The sequence below is a fragment of the Otolemur garnettii genome, unplaced genomic scaffold (genome assembly GCF_000181295.1).
Source record: "Otolemur garnettii isolate 467f Iridium unplaced genomic scaffold, OtoGar3 scaffold00006, whole genome shotgun sequence".
In the NCBI taxonomy this organism is placed as follows: domain Eukaryota; kingdom Metazoa; phylum Chordata; class Mammalia; order Primates; family Galagidae; genus Otolemur; species Otolemur garnettii.
In genome coordinates, this window is record NW_003852401.1 from 9,013,135 (window position 1) to 9,027,536 (window position 14,402).

Here is a 14,402-nt window from a genome sequence, read left to right on the forward strand (position 1 = left end):
TATTCTCTTACTATCTATGTATCTATATTAGGAGACATCTGCTCTATCCTGGACTAGATATTCAATAAAAAATCGCAAAATGAGTAACACAAATTTGATGTGAGTTTGATGTGAAATACTTCTTTAAGGAGATCCTTATGGAATCCCACTTCCCTGCCCATCACCCTGGGTTGTTAATTCTCAGGTTAGGGTATTGCAGCCACTGGTGATGTTACTGGGGCTTAGAGAATTCTGCTGGACCAGTCCAGAGGTCACTAAGCTGCCTGGCTAGGAATGGGATAGAGATACCCCGAAGTAGGGAGAGAGCCATAAAAGCTGCTTACGGGAGCAGAGGAAAAGCAGTTCCTTTGCCATGTAGCACTTAGCATTGCCACCATAGTATTCTGACAGGAGACTCGGCTCAAGGATGATTGCTGTGTCCAGCAAGCTCACTGTGTACTCAGAAGCAGCCTTTTCCCACTCTCTTTGAATAAATACCTTGTTTAACAAAAGGCATAATGACAGAGATGCAAAGATTTATTTTAGTTAATCAGGATTAATATAAATAGTTCTATAGGTAAAGATGGAAACAAAAGCTGTAATATCACAGTTAAGCAGAAACTGGACACAAACGTGTTGGTCTTGCCATAGGGTGACCCAATGAGTCTCTGGGAGACAGGGCCCCAGGAGGCCTGGAAGAGTGGGTGGGCCAAGCTTGTTTTAACATCCTATGCTCCTCACGGTAAATCCTTCTCCTGGATTCCAGTTCTCGCAATCCCCTTCAAATGCCAATTCCTCGTTTTGCTGCCTTATCCTCCCTATTCTTTTACTCCTACCAATCTCAGCTCTGAAGAAGAGAAGTTGCATGATTCATCATGTCCCCAGACAGTGTCATCTCCGAGGCATGTCCTGGTGATCAGGTGGGAGTGACTGTTCTGCGGAAAGGGCTGACTGGTACCATTAATCCCCGAACAAGGGGCAGCTCATTCACCAGGATCCCTGTCAGGGGTCTGTCTTGCTCCTTATCTAGGAGAACAGGACCTAATGGGATTTGGTTCCAGAAGATTTCACTGATGAGGCTCAAGGGAAGCATTGCAAAGGGCAAGGGACGGTTTACAAAGGAGAAGCTAATGCACAAAGATACCTTTGTATTTCAGATATCCTGAAGCTTTTAGAACATTTCAGACAAAATATGATCTGGCTATTATTTAGAAATAATAAGCCCTAGGGCTTATTATTATAATAATAAGGGCTAGATATATCTATGGGCTAGATATTCTTCCCATTACTCTATGGCTTCTCTGGCCTTCTACATACCAAGTTGAGGTAAACCTTCAGATGTTGGGGCTGAGGTCTAAGCTGGGGAATCCCCCAGAGTACGGGACATCACTATGTGTCCACTTTGCAGATAGGAGATAACTGGGGAGCATGGGGCTTGGTTTAAGGTAGACACGCGTCTTCCCCAAGGTGTGTTTATCTGATGACAACAGTGATCAGGAGACTGTAGCTGTCCAATGGCAGAAGAGTCATTCATTTCTTCATTCCATCATGGGGGTGAAACTCCTGGCATTCACATTACAAATGAGTGGCCCACAGGAAGGGAGAAATAGCAGCTGGGCTTTGATCTGCTCTGTGTTGGGGTTTTTGTTATCAATGCCTTTATAAGAGCATATTACCACTTCCTATTGCCCACTACTCCTCACTCCCCTGAGCCTTCCTGGTCTCTAAGTTTGCAAGTCCTAAACACCTTGGCTATCTTCTCTAAGGACTCCTGCCCTCGTCTGATTTGGGTAAACCCCAGGCTCCTATCGGTTTTACCTCTGTCATCTCCCTCATGTTCATCCATTCCTTACCTTTCTACCACCACTGTTCTGAGTTCAGGCTCCCATTACATCTCCTTTAAACGAGCATGATGGCTTCTTTTTTAAAATTGGTATGTGATAGATGTACATATTTCAGGATACATGTGATCATTTCACACAGTCCACAAAGATCCAATTAGGCCAATTTGGATATATGTATATACACTTAAAAATTTTTCTTTTTTTATTCTAGGAATTTTTTTATTATTATTAAATCATAGCTGTGAGTCTAGGAATATTTGAAGTATTCTCATCTAGTTATTTTGAAATGTACAATAGATTAATGTTAACCACAGTCATTGTACTGATCTGTCTCACAGTAGGTCTTATTTCTCCTAACTGTACATTTGTACCCAGTAATCAACCTCTCTTCATCTGTCCCTGTGATGGCTTCTTTGCTGGCCTGTCTCAGTATTTCTCTTCTTTCATCCAATTTATATCCTGCTGGTGGCTTCCTCTTGGGGGTCCTAACTCCTTAATATCACTTTCTGTCCACCTTTATCTAAACTCCTTGACCAGGCATTCAGGGTCTCCCATGGTCCAGTCACAACTCATCCTCACACCATTTCTTCACTCTGGGCTTCACTGGACCATGCTCACACTATTCCCTCTACAGCCTTTCCTGCTTCTGTGAATTTTCTCACACTCCTTAGTCCCCTTGGAATTCCTTTTCTCTGTCTTTGCATATTCATATTCTATCAGTATGGAAAGCCAAGATGAAAAAACAAACAAACAAACCCATTTTCCCTCCTCTGTCCCAGAAAGAATGAATCCTTCCTCCCCTAAATTCCATAGCACTTGGTACTTTCAGGGTGACTGAAGCTCTTGCTCTAGCTTTCCTACTAGCACTGCATCTCTGAGAGTAGTGTCTGGCTCTAGTTATCTTTGTGTTCCCAACCTCGCAAAGGGATCCATTAATATTTAAAGAATCAAATACATCAATGAATGTCTCACCTGCAACTTGGCAGTTAATTGTTACATTAACTCCCTGCACAGTTTTGATGGTGCTTCCGATATCGACAGTGACTGCAGGCTTCTCGGTGTTGAGCATGGTCATTCGTGATGTTTTCACTAGTGGCTTTCCTGAAGACGAGAAAGAATATGAGATGTGAGATGGTGACTGTGGACTTGGGGCATTCCGTTGAATGTGAGATACTTGATAAACCAAAGAAAAGTGTACACTGGGGAAAAGAATCCCTGTTCAATAAATGGTGGTGGCAGAACTAGATAACCACATGTAGAAGACTGAAACTGGACATGCACCTTTCACCCCTTATAAAAATTGACTCCATATAGATAAAATATTTAAATCTAAGAAATGAAATGATAAAAATCCTAGAGAAGAGTGGGGGAAAAACTCACGATGATGTTGGCCTGGGGAAAGATTTTATGACAAAGACGTCCAGGGCAATTGCAATAACAAAAATAAACAAATGGGACTTAATTAAGCTGAAAGCTTTTGCACAGCTAAGGACACAACAATTAAAAAAAAGACAACCTTCAGAATGGGAAAAGATATGTGCATGTTAACAAATCTGAAAAAGGGCTCGGTGCCTGTAGCTCAATCAGCTAAGGTGCCAGCCACATATACCAGACCTGGCAGGTTCGAATCCAGACCAGGCCTGCCAAACAACAATGACAACTACAACAACAATAACAAAAAAATAGCCGGGCACTGTGGTAGTCCTAGCTACTTGGGACGCTGAGGCAAAAGAAATGCTTAAGCCCAGGAGTTGAAGCTGTGATGCCACAGCACTCTACTCAGGGCGACAGCTTGAGGCTCTGTCTCAAAAACAACAAGAAAAAAACAAATCTGAAAAAGCCTTGATAACTAGGATCTATAGAAAGCTCAAATTAATCAACAAGAAAAGAGCAAACAATCCTATCTACCACTGGGCAAGAGACATGAACACAACCTTCTCTGAGGAAGACAGATAGATGAATGGCTAACAAAAATATGAAAAAATGCTCATCATTCCTAATCATCTGAGAAATGTAAATCAAAACCACCCTGAGATATCACTTAACCCTCTGAGAATAGCCCATATCACAAAGTCCCAAACTTGCAGATGCTGGCATGGATGTGGAGAGAGGGGAGCACTTTTACACTGTTAGTGGGACTAAACTAATACAAACTCTTTAGAAAGATGTATGGAGAATCCTTAAAGAACTCAATTTGATCCTGCAATCCCATTACCAGACATCTATCCAGAAGAATAAAAAATCATTTTATCATAAAATCATTTGCACTAGATGTTTATTGAAGCTTAGTTTACAATCACCAAGATGTGGAAACAACCTAAATGCCCATCAACCCAGGAATGGATTAACAAACTGTGGTATATGTATACCATAGAATACTATTCAGCCACTGAAAAAGATGGAGACTTTACATCTTTCATATTAACCTGGATAGAGTTGCAACATGTTACTCTTAGTAAAGTATCACAAGAACGGAAAAGGAAATATCCAATGTACTCAATACTAATATGAAGCCAGTAGACAATCTAATACATGCCCACATAAGAGAAAAACTCGATTCAATTCAAGTTGTGGGGCGAGGAGGGAGAGGGAAAGAGGAGAAGTGGGAGAGGATTGGTGTGTTCCCACTTAATGGATACCATGTAAGGGTACATGGCATGCCTCAAGCTGTCGCCCTGAGTAGAGTGCTGTAGCATCACAGCTCCAAAAGTGTTTCTTTTGTAGTTGTACCCAACTACAAGAGAGACTCTACGTAACAAATGCAAATATTGCAACTTAGTTGTTTGTGCCTCACATTAGCCTGAAATTAAAAAATAAAAAATCAAATTGCCCTTTAAAAAAATAAAATATAGCATAAACATCACAACAGGCGGTCTACTCAGACTTTTCCCACCATATAGTTTTCCTTGAAAAAACTTCATGGCACAAATCCATCCATCCACTTGTCTATCTACCTTATTGTTATCAGGAAAAGAAAAAGAATTGAAGAGTTTGAAGATAGATTATAGCACACAAGTTGGGATAATTTATACATTTTAATAAGTAAATCAACAGATGACCTCACATATACCCAGTATTTTTAAGGGCTTATTTTTTATTTTTGAGACAGAGCCTCAAGCGGTCACCCTGGGTAGAGTGCTATGGCATCACAGCTCACAGCAACCTCTAACTCCTGGGCTCAAGCAATTCTGCCTCCACCTCCCAAATAGCTGGGACTACAGGTGCCCACCACAACCCCCAGCTATTTTTTGGTTGCAGCCATCATTGTTGTTTGGCGGGCCTGGGCTGGATTCAAACCTGCCAGCTCAGGTATATGTGGCTGGCACCTTAGCTGCTTGAACCACAGAGGCTCAGCCAAGGGCTTATTTTTTAAAACATTAAACTATTTTCTTTGAGATAACTGTAGATTCACATGTAGTTATAAGAAATAATTCAAAGCAATCCTCTATGCACTTTCCTTTCTTATATCTTACAAAATTAGATTACAATATCAATGTCTCAATATTGACATTAATAAAGTTAAGCTACAAACATTTCCATCACTAATGAGGACCTCTCATATTGCTCTTAAGTCCTTCTTAACTTTTTGGCAACCATTAATATAGTCTTCATTTCTATAATGTTGTCACTTTAAGAATGTTATATAAATGGAATCATACAATATGTAAACTTTTGTGATTGGGTTCTTTTTATATTCTAAACAATTCTCTGGAGATTCTTTCAGGTCTCATTGATCACCACAGTTACATGATATATCAACAGTTTGTTCCTTTTTATTGCTGAGTAGTATTTCTTGGTTTGAAAGTACCGTAGTTTGCTTAGTCATTCATCTGTTGAATCTGTTTTTTTTTTTTTGTTGTTGTTGTTGTTGTTGAGATTTTGAATGTTACAAATAAAACCGCTATAATCATTCTGGTATAGGTTTCTATGTGCAGATGGATCTTAATTTCTCTGGGATAAATGTCCAGGAGTGCAATTCCTAGGTTATATGGTAGTTGCATGATTGTTTTTAAAAGTTGCCAAACTTTTTTCCAGAATGGCATTTTACTTTCCCTCCACCAATGTATCAATGACCCAGTTTCTCTGTCTCTTTGCCAGAATTTGGGGTTGTCACTAGTTTTTATTTGTGCCACTCTAATAGGTATGTAGTGATATCTCACTGTGGTGTTAATTTGCACTTCATTAATGGGTAATGATGTTAAAGATATTTTATGTGATTATTTCCCATATGTATATCTTCTTTGGTGAAATATCTATTCATGCCATTTGAATATTTTTTTAATTAGACTGCTTTTTAGCTATTGAGTTGTTTGACTGTTAGGGTAGCAACTAAGGCTTTTACTGCTCTCTTTTTCCCACAAGAATCTGTAATTCCTATCAAAGGGAGCAGTGTGATCTGGGTGTTCATACCAGCCTGTCTTTGTCTGTTTTCTGCAATGTTCTTTTCCTTTTTTCTGAGACTGAGTCTCACTTTGTCACCCTTGGTTGAGTGTTGTTGCATCACAGCTCACAGCAACCTTAAAATCTTGGGAACAAGCTATTCTCTTGCCTCAGCCTCCTAAGTAACTGGGATTACAGGTGCCTGCCCCAACACCCAGCTATTTTTAGAGACAAGGTCTCACTCTGGCTCAGGCTGGTCTTGAACTTGTAAGCTCAGGCAATCCACCCACCTTGGCCTCCCAAGTGCTAGGATTACAGGCATGAGCCACCATGCCTGGCTGCTCCTTTTCCTTATAAAATGAGAAACAATCTCACTGAAGAAAAAAAGGCCTACAAACTCAAATTGCAAAGTTTGCTCTGAGCAGCAGCCTGCAAAGTTCTAGACCACCAACAGACAGAAGTTTTACTTATAGTCCCACATCAATGTCTTTAGTATCCTAAGGAGGGGAGCCTCAATATGCAAAATGGCTACAGATATCTTTGGATCCAGTAACTGTCCAACATCTTACAGTATGGAATCGATGTAGCCTAGCCCTTTGCCCAATTCAAGGAAATAATCCACCAGTTAAACCTACCCCAGATGATTCCAAATCAAGACCCTCCTTGTTATTCACCTTCCAGAAAGGGAGCAGAGGGGTCATTGCTTCTTCCTCTTCTACCAATAATTTGGCCCAGCCCTTTCCTAAAAGACCCTGAATAGCTAGAGAAATCTTGAGCAAAAAGTACAGACCTGGAGGTATCACACTACCTAACTTAAAAATATACTACAAAGCTATAGTAATTAAAACAGCATGGTATTGGCATAAAACATCCAAATGATCAGAATAGAGAATAAAGAAATAAACCCACATACTTATAGCAAACTCATTTCCAACAAAAATGCCAAGGACACACAATGGAGAGAGGACAATCTCTTCCATAAATGGTGGTAGGAATTTGCATTTTTATATGCAGAATAATGAAGTAGACTCCTGTTTCTCATCACATACAAAGATTAACTGAAAGTGTGTGAAAGACTTGGATGTAAGAGCCCAAATGATAAAAATACTAGAAGAAAACACAAGGAAAATGTTGCATGACATTGGTCTGGGCAAGAATTCTTTTGGATAAACCCCAAAAGCACAGTAACAAAAGCAAAGATTGGATTATGCTTTTGCTATAAAGTTTAAGTACTATAAACCTAGATTTAGATCCTGGATTTTTTTTCTAAAAGTTTATGTTTTATATTTAATTTTGTGATACATTTTGAGTTACTTTTGCAGTAGGTGTAAGATTTAGGTCAAAGTCCATTTGTGTTTTGCTTATAAATGTGCCAATTACGCCATCACTATTGAACAGGTTATCTTTCCTATAATGAATTACTTTTGCACCTTTGTCAAAATCTGTTGGGCAGATTTGTGTGGATCTGTTTCTAGGTTCTCTATTCTATTCTACTGATCTATGTGTCTATCCCTCTGCCAATACGCCATAATATCAATTATTTTTGCTATACAATTAATTTTGAATTTGTAGGTGGATTCCTCCTGCTTTATTCTAGTTCCTTTGCCTTTTTATATATATTTTAGAGTAATCTTCATTATATGTATAAAATCTTATAAGGATTTTGATAGGAATTACATTAAATATGTACATTAGGGGAGAATTAACATCTTTACTGTGTTCAGTCTTCCAATCCATGAACACTGTATGTCTATTTATCATCCTTAACTTAGATCTTCTTTTTTTTTAAGCATTTTTAAAATTTCAGGTTAATGTGAGGGTATGAACAACCAGGTCAAAATATTTGTTTTAACTTAGATCTTCTGTAGTTTCCTTCATCAGAGTTCATTGTCCTGTTATGTCTTGTCATGTTAATTAACCTAGTTTGGTTTTCTTTTGAGGAATGGTATGTGATGTGATTTTTTAATTTCAGAGTTCATTGCTGGAATATAGAAATACAGTTGCTTTTGTATAAACTGTGACCTTGCTAAACTTATACATTATTTCTAGAATTTTTTTCTTTTTTGTTGATTATGTGGGATTTTCTAAATAGACAACCATTTCATCTGCAAATAGGGACATGTTTTATTTCTTCCCTTCTAATCTATATGCCTCTTATTTCTTTTTCTTATGTTATTGCTCTGGGTGGAACTTTTAGCATGATGGTGAATAAGGGTTATAAAAGTGAGTGGATAGTAAATGATTTTCATTTGAAATCTAGATATTTTTGTATTGTTACGGAACTCTGGATCTTATTTAAACCTTCTGCGCTAGCTGACTTTCTCTGAAACCACTCAGGCATGATAGCAGCGAGTAAGGCTACTTTGTTACTACTTGGTGGAGGCAGAAGTCCAAGATCTCCATTTGGCTTCCTTTGCTCCCCACTGGGGTTCATCACTGTTGGTCAGGGGTGGGAGTTCTGGCCCCTGCATGGCCCCCACTGGCATGGCTTTAGAAGAAGCCTTCTTACTGTTGGGAGGTGGTTAGAGTCCTCATTCTCCAGCAGGGAAGAGAAGCAGGGTCCTGCTGGGTGAAAGTGGAACTCCAGGTTCTACCCCTCGTGGGGATGAAAACCCTTGTCTTCTCTGACACCAACTCCATAGCGTTGGGGTATCTCATTTCAGTCTGGCTGTGTGTGGGGGCTGGAATCTAGCTGCTACTTAGCCTTTGCTGTAGTGAGTAGTGGTGGACCCAGTATTTCCTTTGGATTTTGGTTAGAGTAGAACTCTTAAAAAATTTTCTGTCTTGCTATGCTGCCCCTTTCCTGGTTCTGTTGCTAGAGAGAGCAGGCTTTCGGTTGAGGCTTTATTTATTTATTTATTTATTTAATTTTGTTTTTTTCATACCCACTGGCATTTCTTAGTAGCTGGCATCTTCAGCTCTAAGTTTAGGATTTATGAGGCAAGAAGAAATCCTACAAATTTACAGTTATGGTCTTCCTCAGTTTCCATGGTTCCTAGCCTGTCTGCTTTCTTCTTTCCAGTCTTGTGATTTGAGTTTTACATATAATGTACAAGGGTTTAGTTGTACTTAGCAGCAATAGTAGGGAAAAGGCCATCTATGCTGTCTTCCCAGAAGCATAAGTTCTATACATGTTATGTTTTATAGGCCTTTATCAGCTAGGGATAAAATATAGCACTTCATGCACACGACCACAAAATACAATGAAAAGATTCATTTACTGGGCACCTTGGGGAAATAAGGCCCACATGAGATCACTTTCATATGCCCAAAGCTTACTCTTTTGTAAGTCAAATGGATTTAATTTTGTTTTAACCATTTTATAGGCAGGACACTCTACAATGGCATTCACTCTTCTCTGCCTTCATTAACTGTGAAGAAAACCTTAATTCAGAAATACGCTTTGGACTCATACACCTGCTTTCTGTTTTCTCAAATATCTATTTAGCTTTTATTCCTCCTTATACTGTCCCACAGTCTCATAGCTGAAGCTGTCCTCTTTCTTCTCCTCTCCTGTTTATTTGTTTTCAAGGCATAGGTAGTTAAACTCATTAGAACTATGTTTAAGGGCAGAAACTTGAATAAGGTTCTGAGGTTTGTGTATGTGCATTGGCTCTCTGAATCTATTTTGACTGTTTAGGGAAGCTTTTTTCCATTGTTTCACCTACTTTCCATACATCTGAGGACCTGATCTGACCTGAGGATGAGTGACTTGGTGCTATAATGATTGGGATTGGTGAGTATATTGATGTAGGGCAGCAATGGGAGCACCTGGCATGACACTGAGGAAATACTGGCACTCTGGCCACACATCCTTACTCGTAAGCAGCTACCCAGCTCTGACTCCAAATTGACCCTCAATCTCGCCAGCATTGCTGTTGCTACACTCCAATGTTACCACCATCTCTGGCTGGACTGTTGCACAGTTTTACTGGTCTCCTTGTGTCCACTCGTCCCCTGTTATGGTCTCTTATTATGATAGACAGAGTGATCGTTCTAAAACAGAAATCAGATCATACAACTTTTCTGCTTATATTTTTTGGTATTTTTTCAGTGTGATTATAACAAAATTTGAAGCTCCTTTTTGCCAACTATCTGTACATGTGAAGGCCAGCAGTGTCTATCTCCTACTGCACTGATACCACAGGCCCCATCAATCCAGTGCCCCAGCACACTAGCCTGTCTTTGCTCCAACATGGCAGCACATCTGCCCTGGCTACATCCTGTCCCTAACAGTCTCCACCGCCACACTTCTGTGTGGCTCTGTTCTTCTGGTCATCCAGGTTTCTGTGCAAGTCACACCATTAAAGCTTGCATTCTTGCCTTGGTCCTGCCAGGTATCATGTAGCCTATTGCAAACTTAATTTTTTTCACAAGCACTGAAACTATCGAATTTGTCTTACAGAGTTGTGTGGTCTCTACACTAACCCCCCCACCTTTATGTAATTTCCATAAAAGTTAGAGATCTTACCTTTCTTGTTCTCTTCTTTATTCCTACTGCCTAATCCTGGCACATACCAGGATTCTTTGATACCCAATAAAAACATTCCCAACAATACATAAACCTATATATAAAATATAGGATACCTCCAATATTTTTCCTTTATATGGTAGCACAACCAGTACGTGCAAGAAAACATACTGGTGGTGGGGGTGGTGGGGCAAGAGGAAAATTGATTTGCTCCATGTTGAGGCTACATTCTTAACCAAAGTAAGATTGTTTGCAAAATCCTGTACGATAGTAATATATTGTACTTGCTCCAAAATATTTGTAGATATTGCTGTTTATTAAATACAGTTATTATAGTTTTTATGCAATGTAAGCAATAATGTACAAGATGAGAAGAGGCTATAAAATGATCATCTACAACTCATAAATCTGTTTTGGGAAATAAAAGAAAATTTCTAAGAATAAAGAAAAAACTAAAAACTTTAAATCATCACCTTTCCTGCGGCTAAAAATACAAAACTTTGTGGTTTATACTTCCAGACTTGGGTACACTTTTCATCTGGTGCCATTAAAGTATCTCTGACCTTGATATTAAATATTCATGAGTCCACAAATAATGAACTTGTGAGAAACTTTTTTTTAATGGAGATACTCAAAGCATAACCACTATGAAAGCACTTGATTGGTTTAGAAAAGAGAAACAATAGAGTTCTTCAGTAAAACACAAGATCCGAATTTTGTTCAGGTGCTAAATCTTAACATATTTTAAAAATTAAAGTCATTGTTTCTTTTTTAAAAAGTGTTAAATGAAAATATGCATGTGTATCATGTGCTGTGTGCATTATTGGGATTTATATTTTTATAACAACTTTGAGACGCAGGCATGTAAAATATTACTATCTTTTGTGTAGACAAGGACCACAGGCTCACAAAGGCTCCGTGTTTTGCCCAAGGTCACAGAGCTAGTAAGTAATAGGGTTGAACTAGACCTAAGATCTTTGACCTAAAGCCCAATGCTTGTTACAGGGGTCCCAAATCCTTGTCTATAGAGTGATTGCCACTGAATCCCTAGGGCGCTTGTTAAAAACATAATCTGTCCGGCTATAACATAAGAATTGCCCCACTGTTTTATAAAAACAACTGTGCCAATGGGGAAAACGAGGTTTGGGGACCAGAGAGTTTTAGACTCACAATTACCAAGTTATTTTTCCTATAGGAATTTTAATAATAAAGGTGGGTTTTATAGCTGCAAGTGTATACCATAAAATTCAAATGTCACTGAATTAAATCCAGCCCATAATTAATTATATCGAGCTTTCACTGAAAACTAATGGCCTTTTTCCTGTGGGTAGAGGAGCTGTCGTTAGTACAGGCTACTTCCTATATATCCCTATTGCCTTCATAATCTGTTGTGAAGACAAAGCACAGAGTTACCCAAGTATTTATAATCAACAGAAGTTTATAATAGAAACAATTTTTCTTAATCAATTGGCCCTCTTACATCTATTAGAAAAACGCTTGCTTATATTCCTGAGTCCCACTCCAGATCTACTAAATCTCACTCTCAGGAGACGGGGTGGAATCTATGATCTTTATGCCTAACAAATTCCTGGGTAATCCTGATACACAGCCATGTTTGACATCAGGACACTGTCTACCTTTAGTTTTCTTTCAACTCGTTCATCTGCTTCCTGCTAAGAGATATCCTTTGAGACAACATTGGTTCTCTATTAGAATATTTTAAGTTGGGACTCTTATTTTAATGGCCAACTAAAAAAAAATCAACAGCCTATTTTAGATCATCTGCTCACCTAATAATTACATGCTGCTGTGTGATGACTGCCATGGATGCCACTGCCTATGTTGTGTGATCACAATCATGTTGATCTTGATCATGTTGATCTAATGCTGTTTTTAAGTATAGAAGTTAACTAAGAAGAATGAAGATACTGAGAAGTGAAATGAACAGTTATATGTTTGTGCTAAGACAGCTAAAAAGAGTCATGGCACACTGTGCCAAAAGGACTTTTAGAACAGGCAAAACAGCAGACTCTAAGAGAGCTAAATCATCCACATGGAGTTCCCTATGGCAAGAGCTGCACCTCACCAGTCAGTGTGATGCACCTTTCTGTCAGCAGCCACTTAGCATCAGCAAGTCAGCATCGGGCTGCAGGTGAGGGTTGATTTATAGAAATGAACAGGTTTTCCAGATTATTTAACCTGTAAATTTATTTGTGTATTAGCTCAGTGAGAGCTATTCTCAAAAGATTATGCCAAGGTTTGTATCTGTATAAATGTATGAAAAACAAACCAGAAATAAATGCAAGCCTTTCTTGCATTATGAGGCCAAATATGAGTAATCAAGCCCCTCCAAGAGAGTCAGACACCGACACAGAAGCATTAAGAGAATCGTTGTTGCTCTGCTCCTTAGACCACATTGTACCCACAGCATAGTTTTGAATTATGGTCCTGGTTAGAAGTAATAGGTAACAGGGGACATAGAGCCTTGCCAGTAAGCAAGGGCAGTCCTGGTACCAAAGGCAAACCTGAGATGTGACTAACACTTCCATGTCAGCATCTAAGGATGGAAACATCATCTGGGAAGGGGCATGACTTCATGATGCCTTTAAAACAGAGGTGTCCGGCAAATCAGGCACTGTCCTAATCCCAAAGGATAAGAGACAAGAGGGGACAGACAAGCAGCCCTTAAAGCAAATGCCAGAAATCCATTGCTGTGCACAGATGGGGCCATGGCTCAAAGCTCTTTCTCTCACGTCTGATTCTGGGTGAAATAAAAATCCAGTGGGGAAAAAACATGAACACATGTGCTTGAAAAATATCCTCGGCCTAATATAAAGGTGATGGAGAGAGGAGCCATAGGAGAAGGGAAGTTTGTTTTCGAAAGAAGCTAAGAGTAGATAACATTCTCAGTAAAGTTTTTTCAGGGCTGAATCCCAGGCCTTTGCTAACAGAAACTTTATTTAAAATGCCATAATGTCTTCCATCTGAGAAGCCCTGGTGAAGACTGACTTGCTAATAGGCAGCCCCCTTCCTCTTTCCTGTGCACACAGCTGATAATTTCCCAGCCTCTTTACCCCGATATATGAATTCCAGCAGGGGCAACACGAACAGAAGTAAAGTGTGCCACTTCTGGGCCCAGAATATAAAACCTCCTGCGAAATTCATTTAGACTTTATGTGAGCAAGAAATCAGCCATCCTATTTTAGTCATCATATACTTATAGGTTTGTGTTGTAAAGCAGTTAGCAAGTGCTACGTAATCTAGGCTTACTGAATGTTTGTTAACTCATGGAATAAATGAATCACATGGGTCTTCCTTCAATTCTTCTAACATTATAAGTCACAAATGTGATTTTAAAGTGATTTTTCCCTAACCTTAGCCATCAAAAATAAATTGTACATCGAAGACCTCAGATTCTCAGCATTTGGCTAGCGGCCATCCAGGCTAGGAAGTGTGCCTGTGCATCCTTCCAGGGTAGGGTGACCAGACGTCCCGATTTTGGCGGGACAGTCCTGCTTTTCAACAATTTGTCCCGCGTCCCACGGCGTTTTAAAAAAGTCCCGATTTTTGGAAAGAATGCACGAAAGGGCTGGAGAACAAGAAGGGAATATACGCTTTTCGGCTGCCATATGGCTATTTCGCCAGAATATGAGTTTTATATTATTTTTGTTTATTTTATAATGTTAAACTGTAATAAATAATTGCTGAGAAGTGATTATCGAGAACTG

At 39.2% G+C, this 14,402-nt stretch overlaps 1 protein-coding gene across 1 annotated transcript in view; it reads right to left on the reverse strand.

Annotated features, from left to right (window-relative positions):
* The window catches only part of ADAMTSL1 (ADAMTS like 1), an 898,927-nt gene that overhangs the window by 60,361 nt on the left and 824,164 nt on the right, over nt 1–14,402 (reverse strand). The window contains exon 22 of the mRNA XM_012813071.2: nt 2,796–2,924. Within this exon, the coding sequence (XP_012668525.2) occupies nt 2,796–2,924 (129 nt within the window). The remainder of the gene's footprint in view (nt 1–2,795; nt 2,925–14,402) is intronic.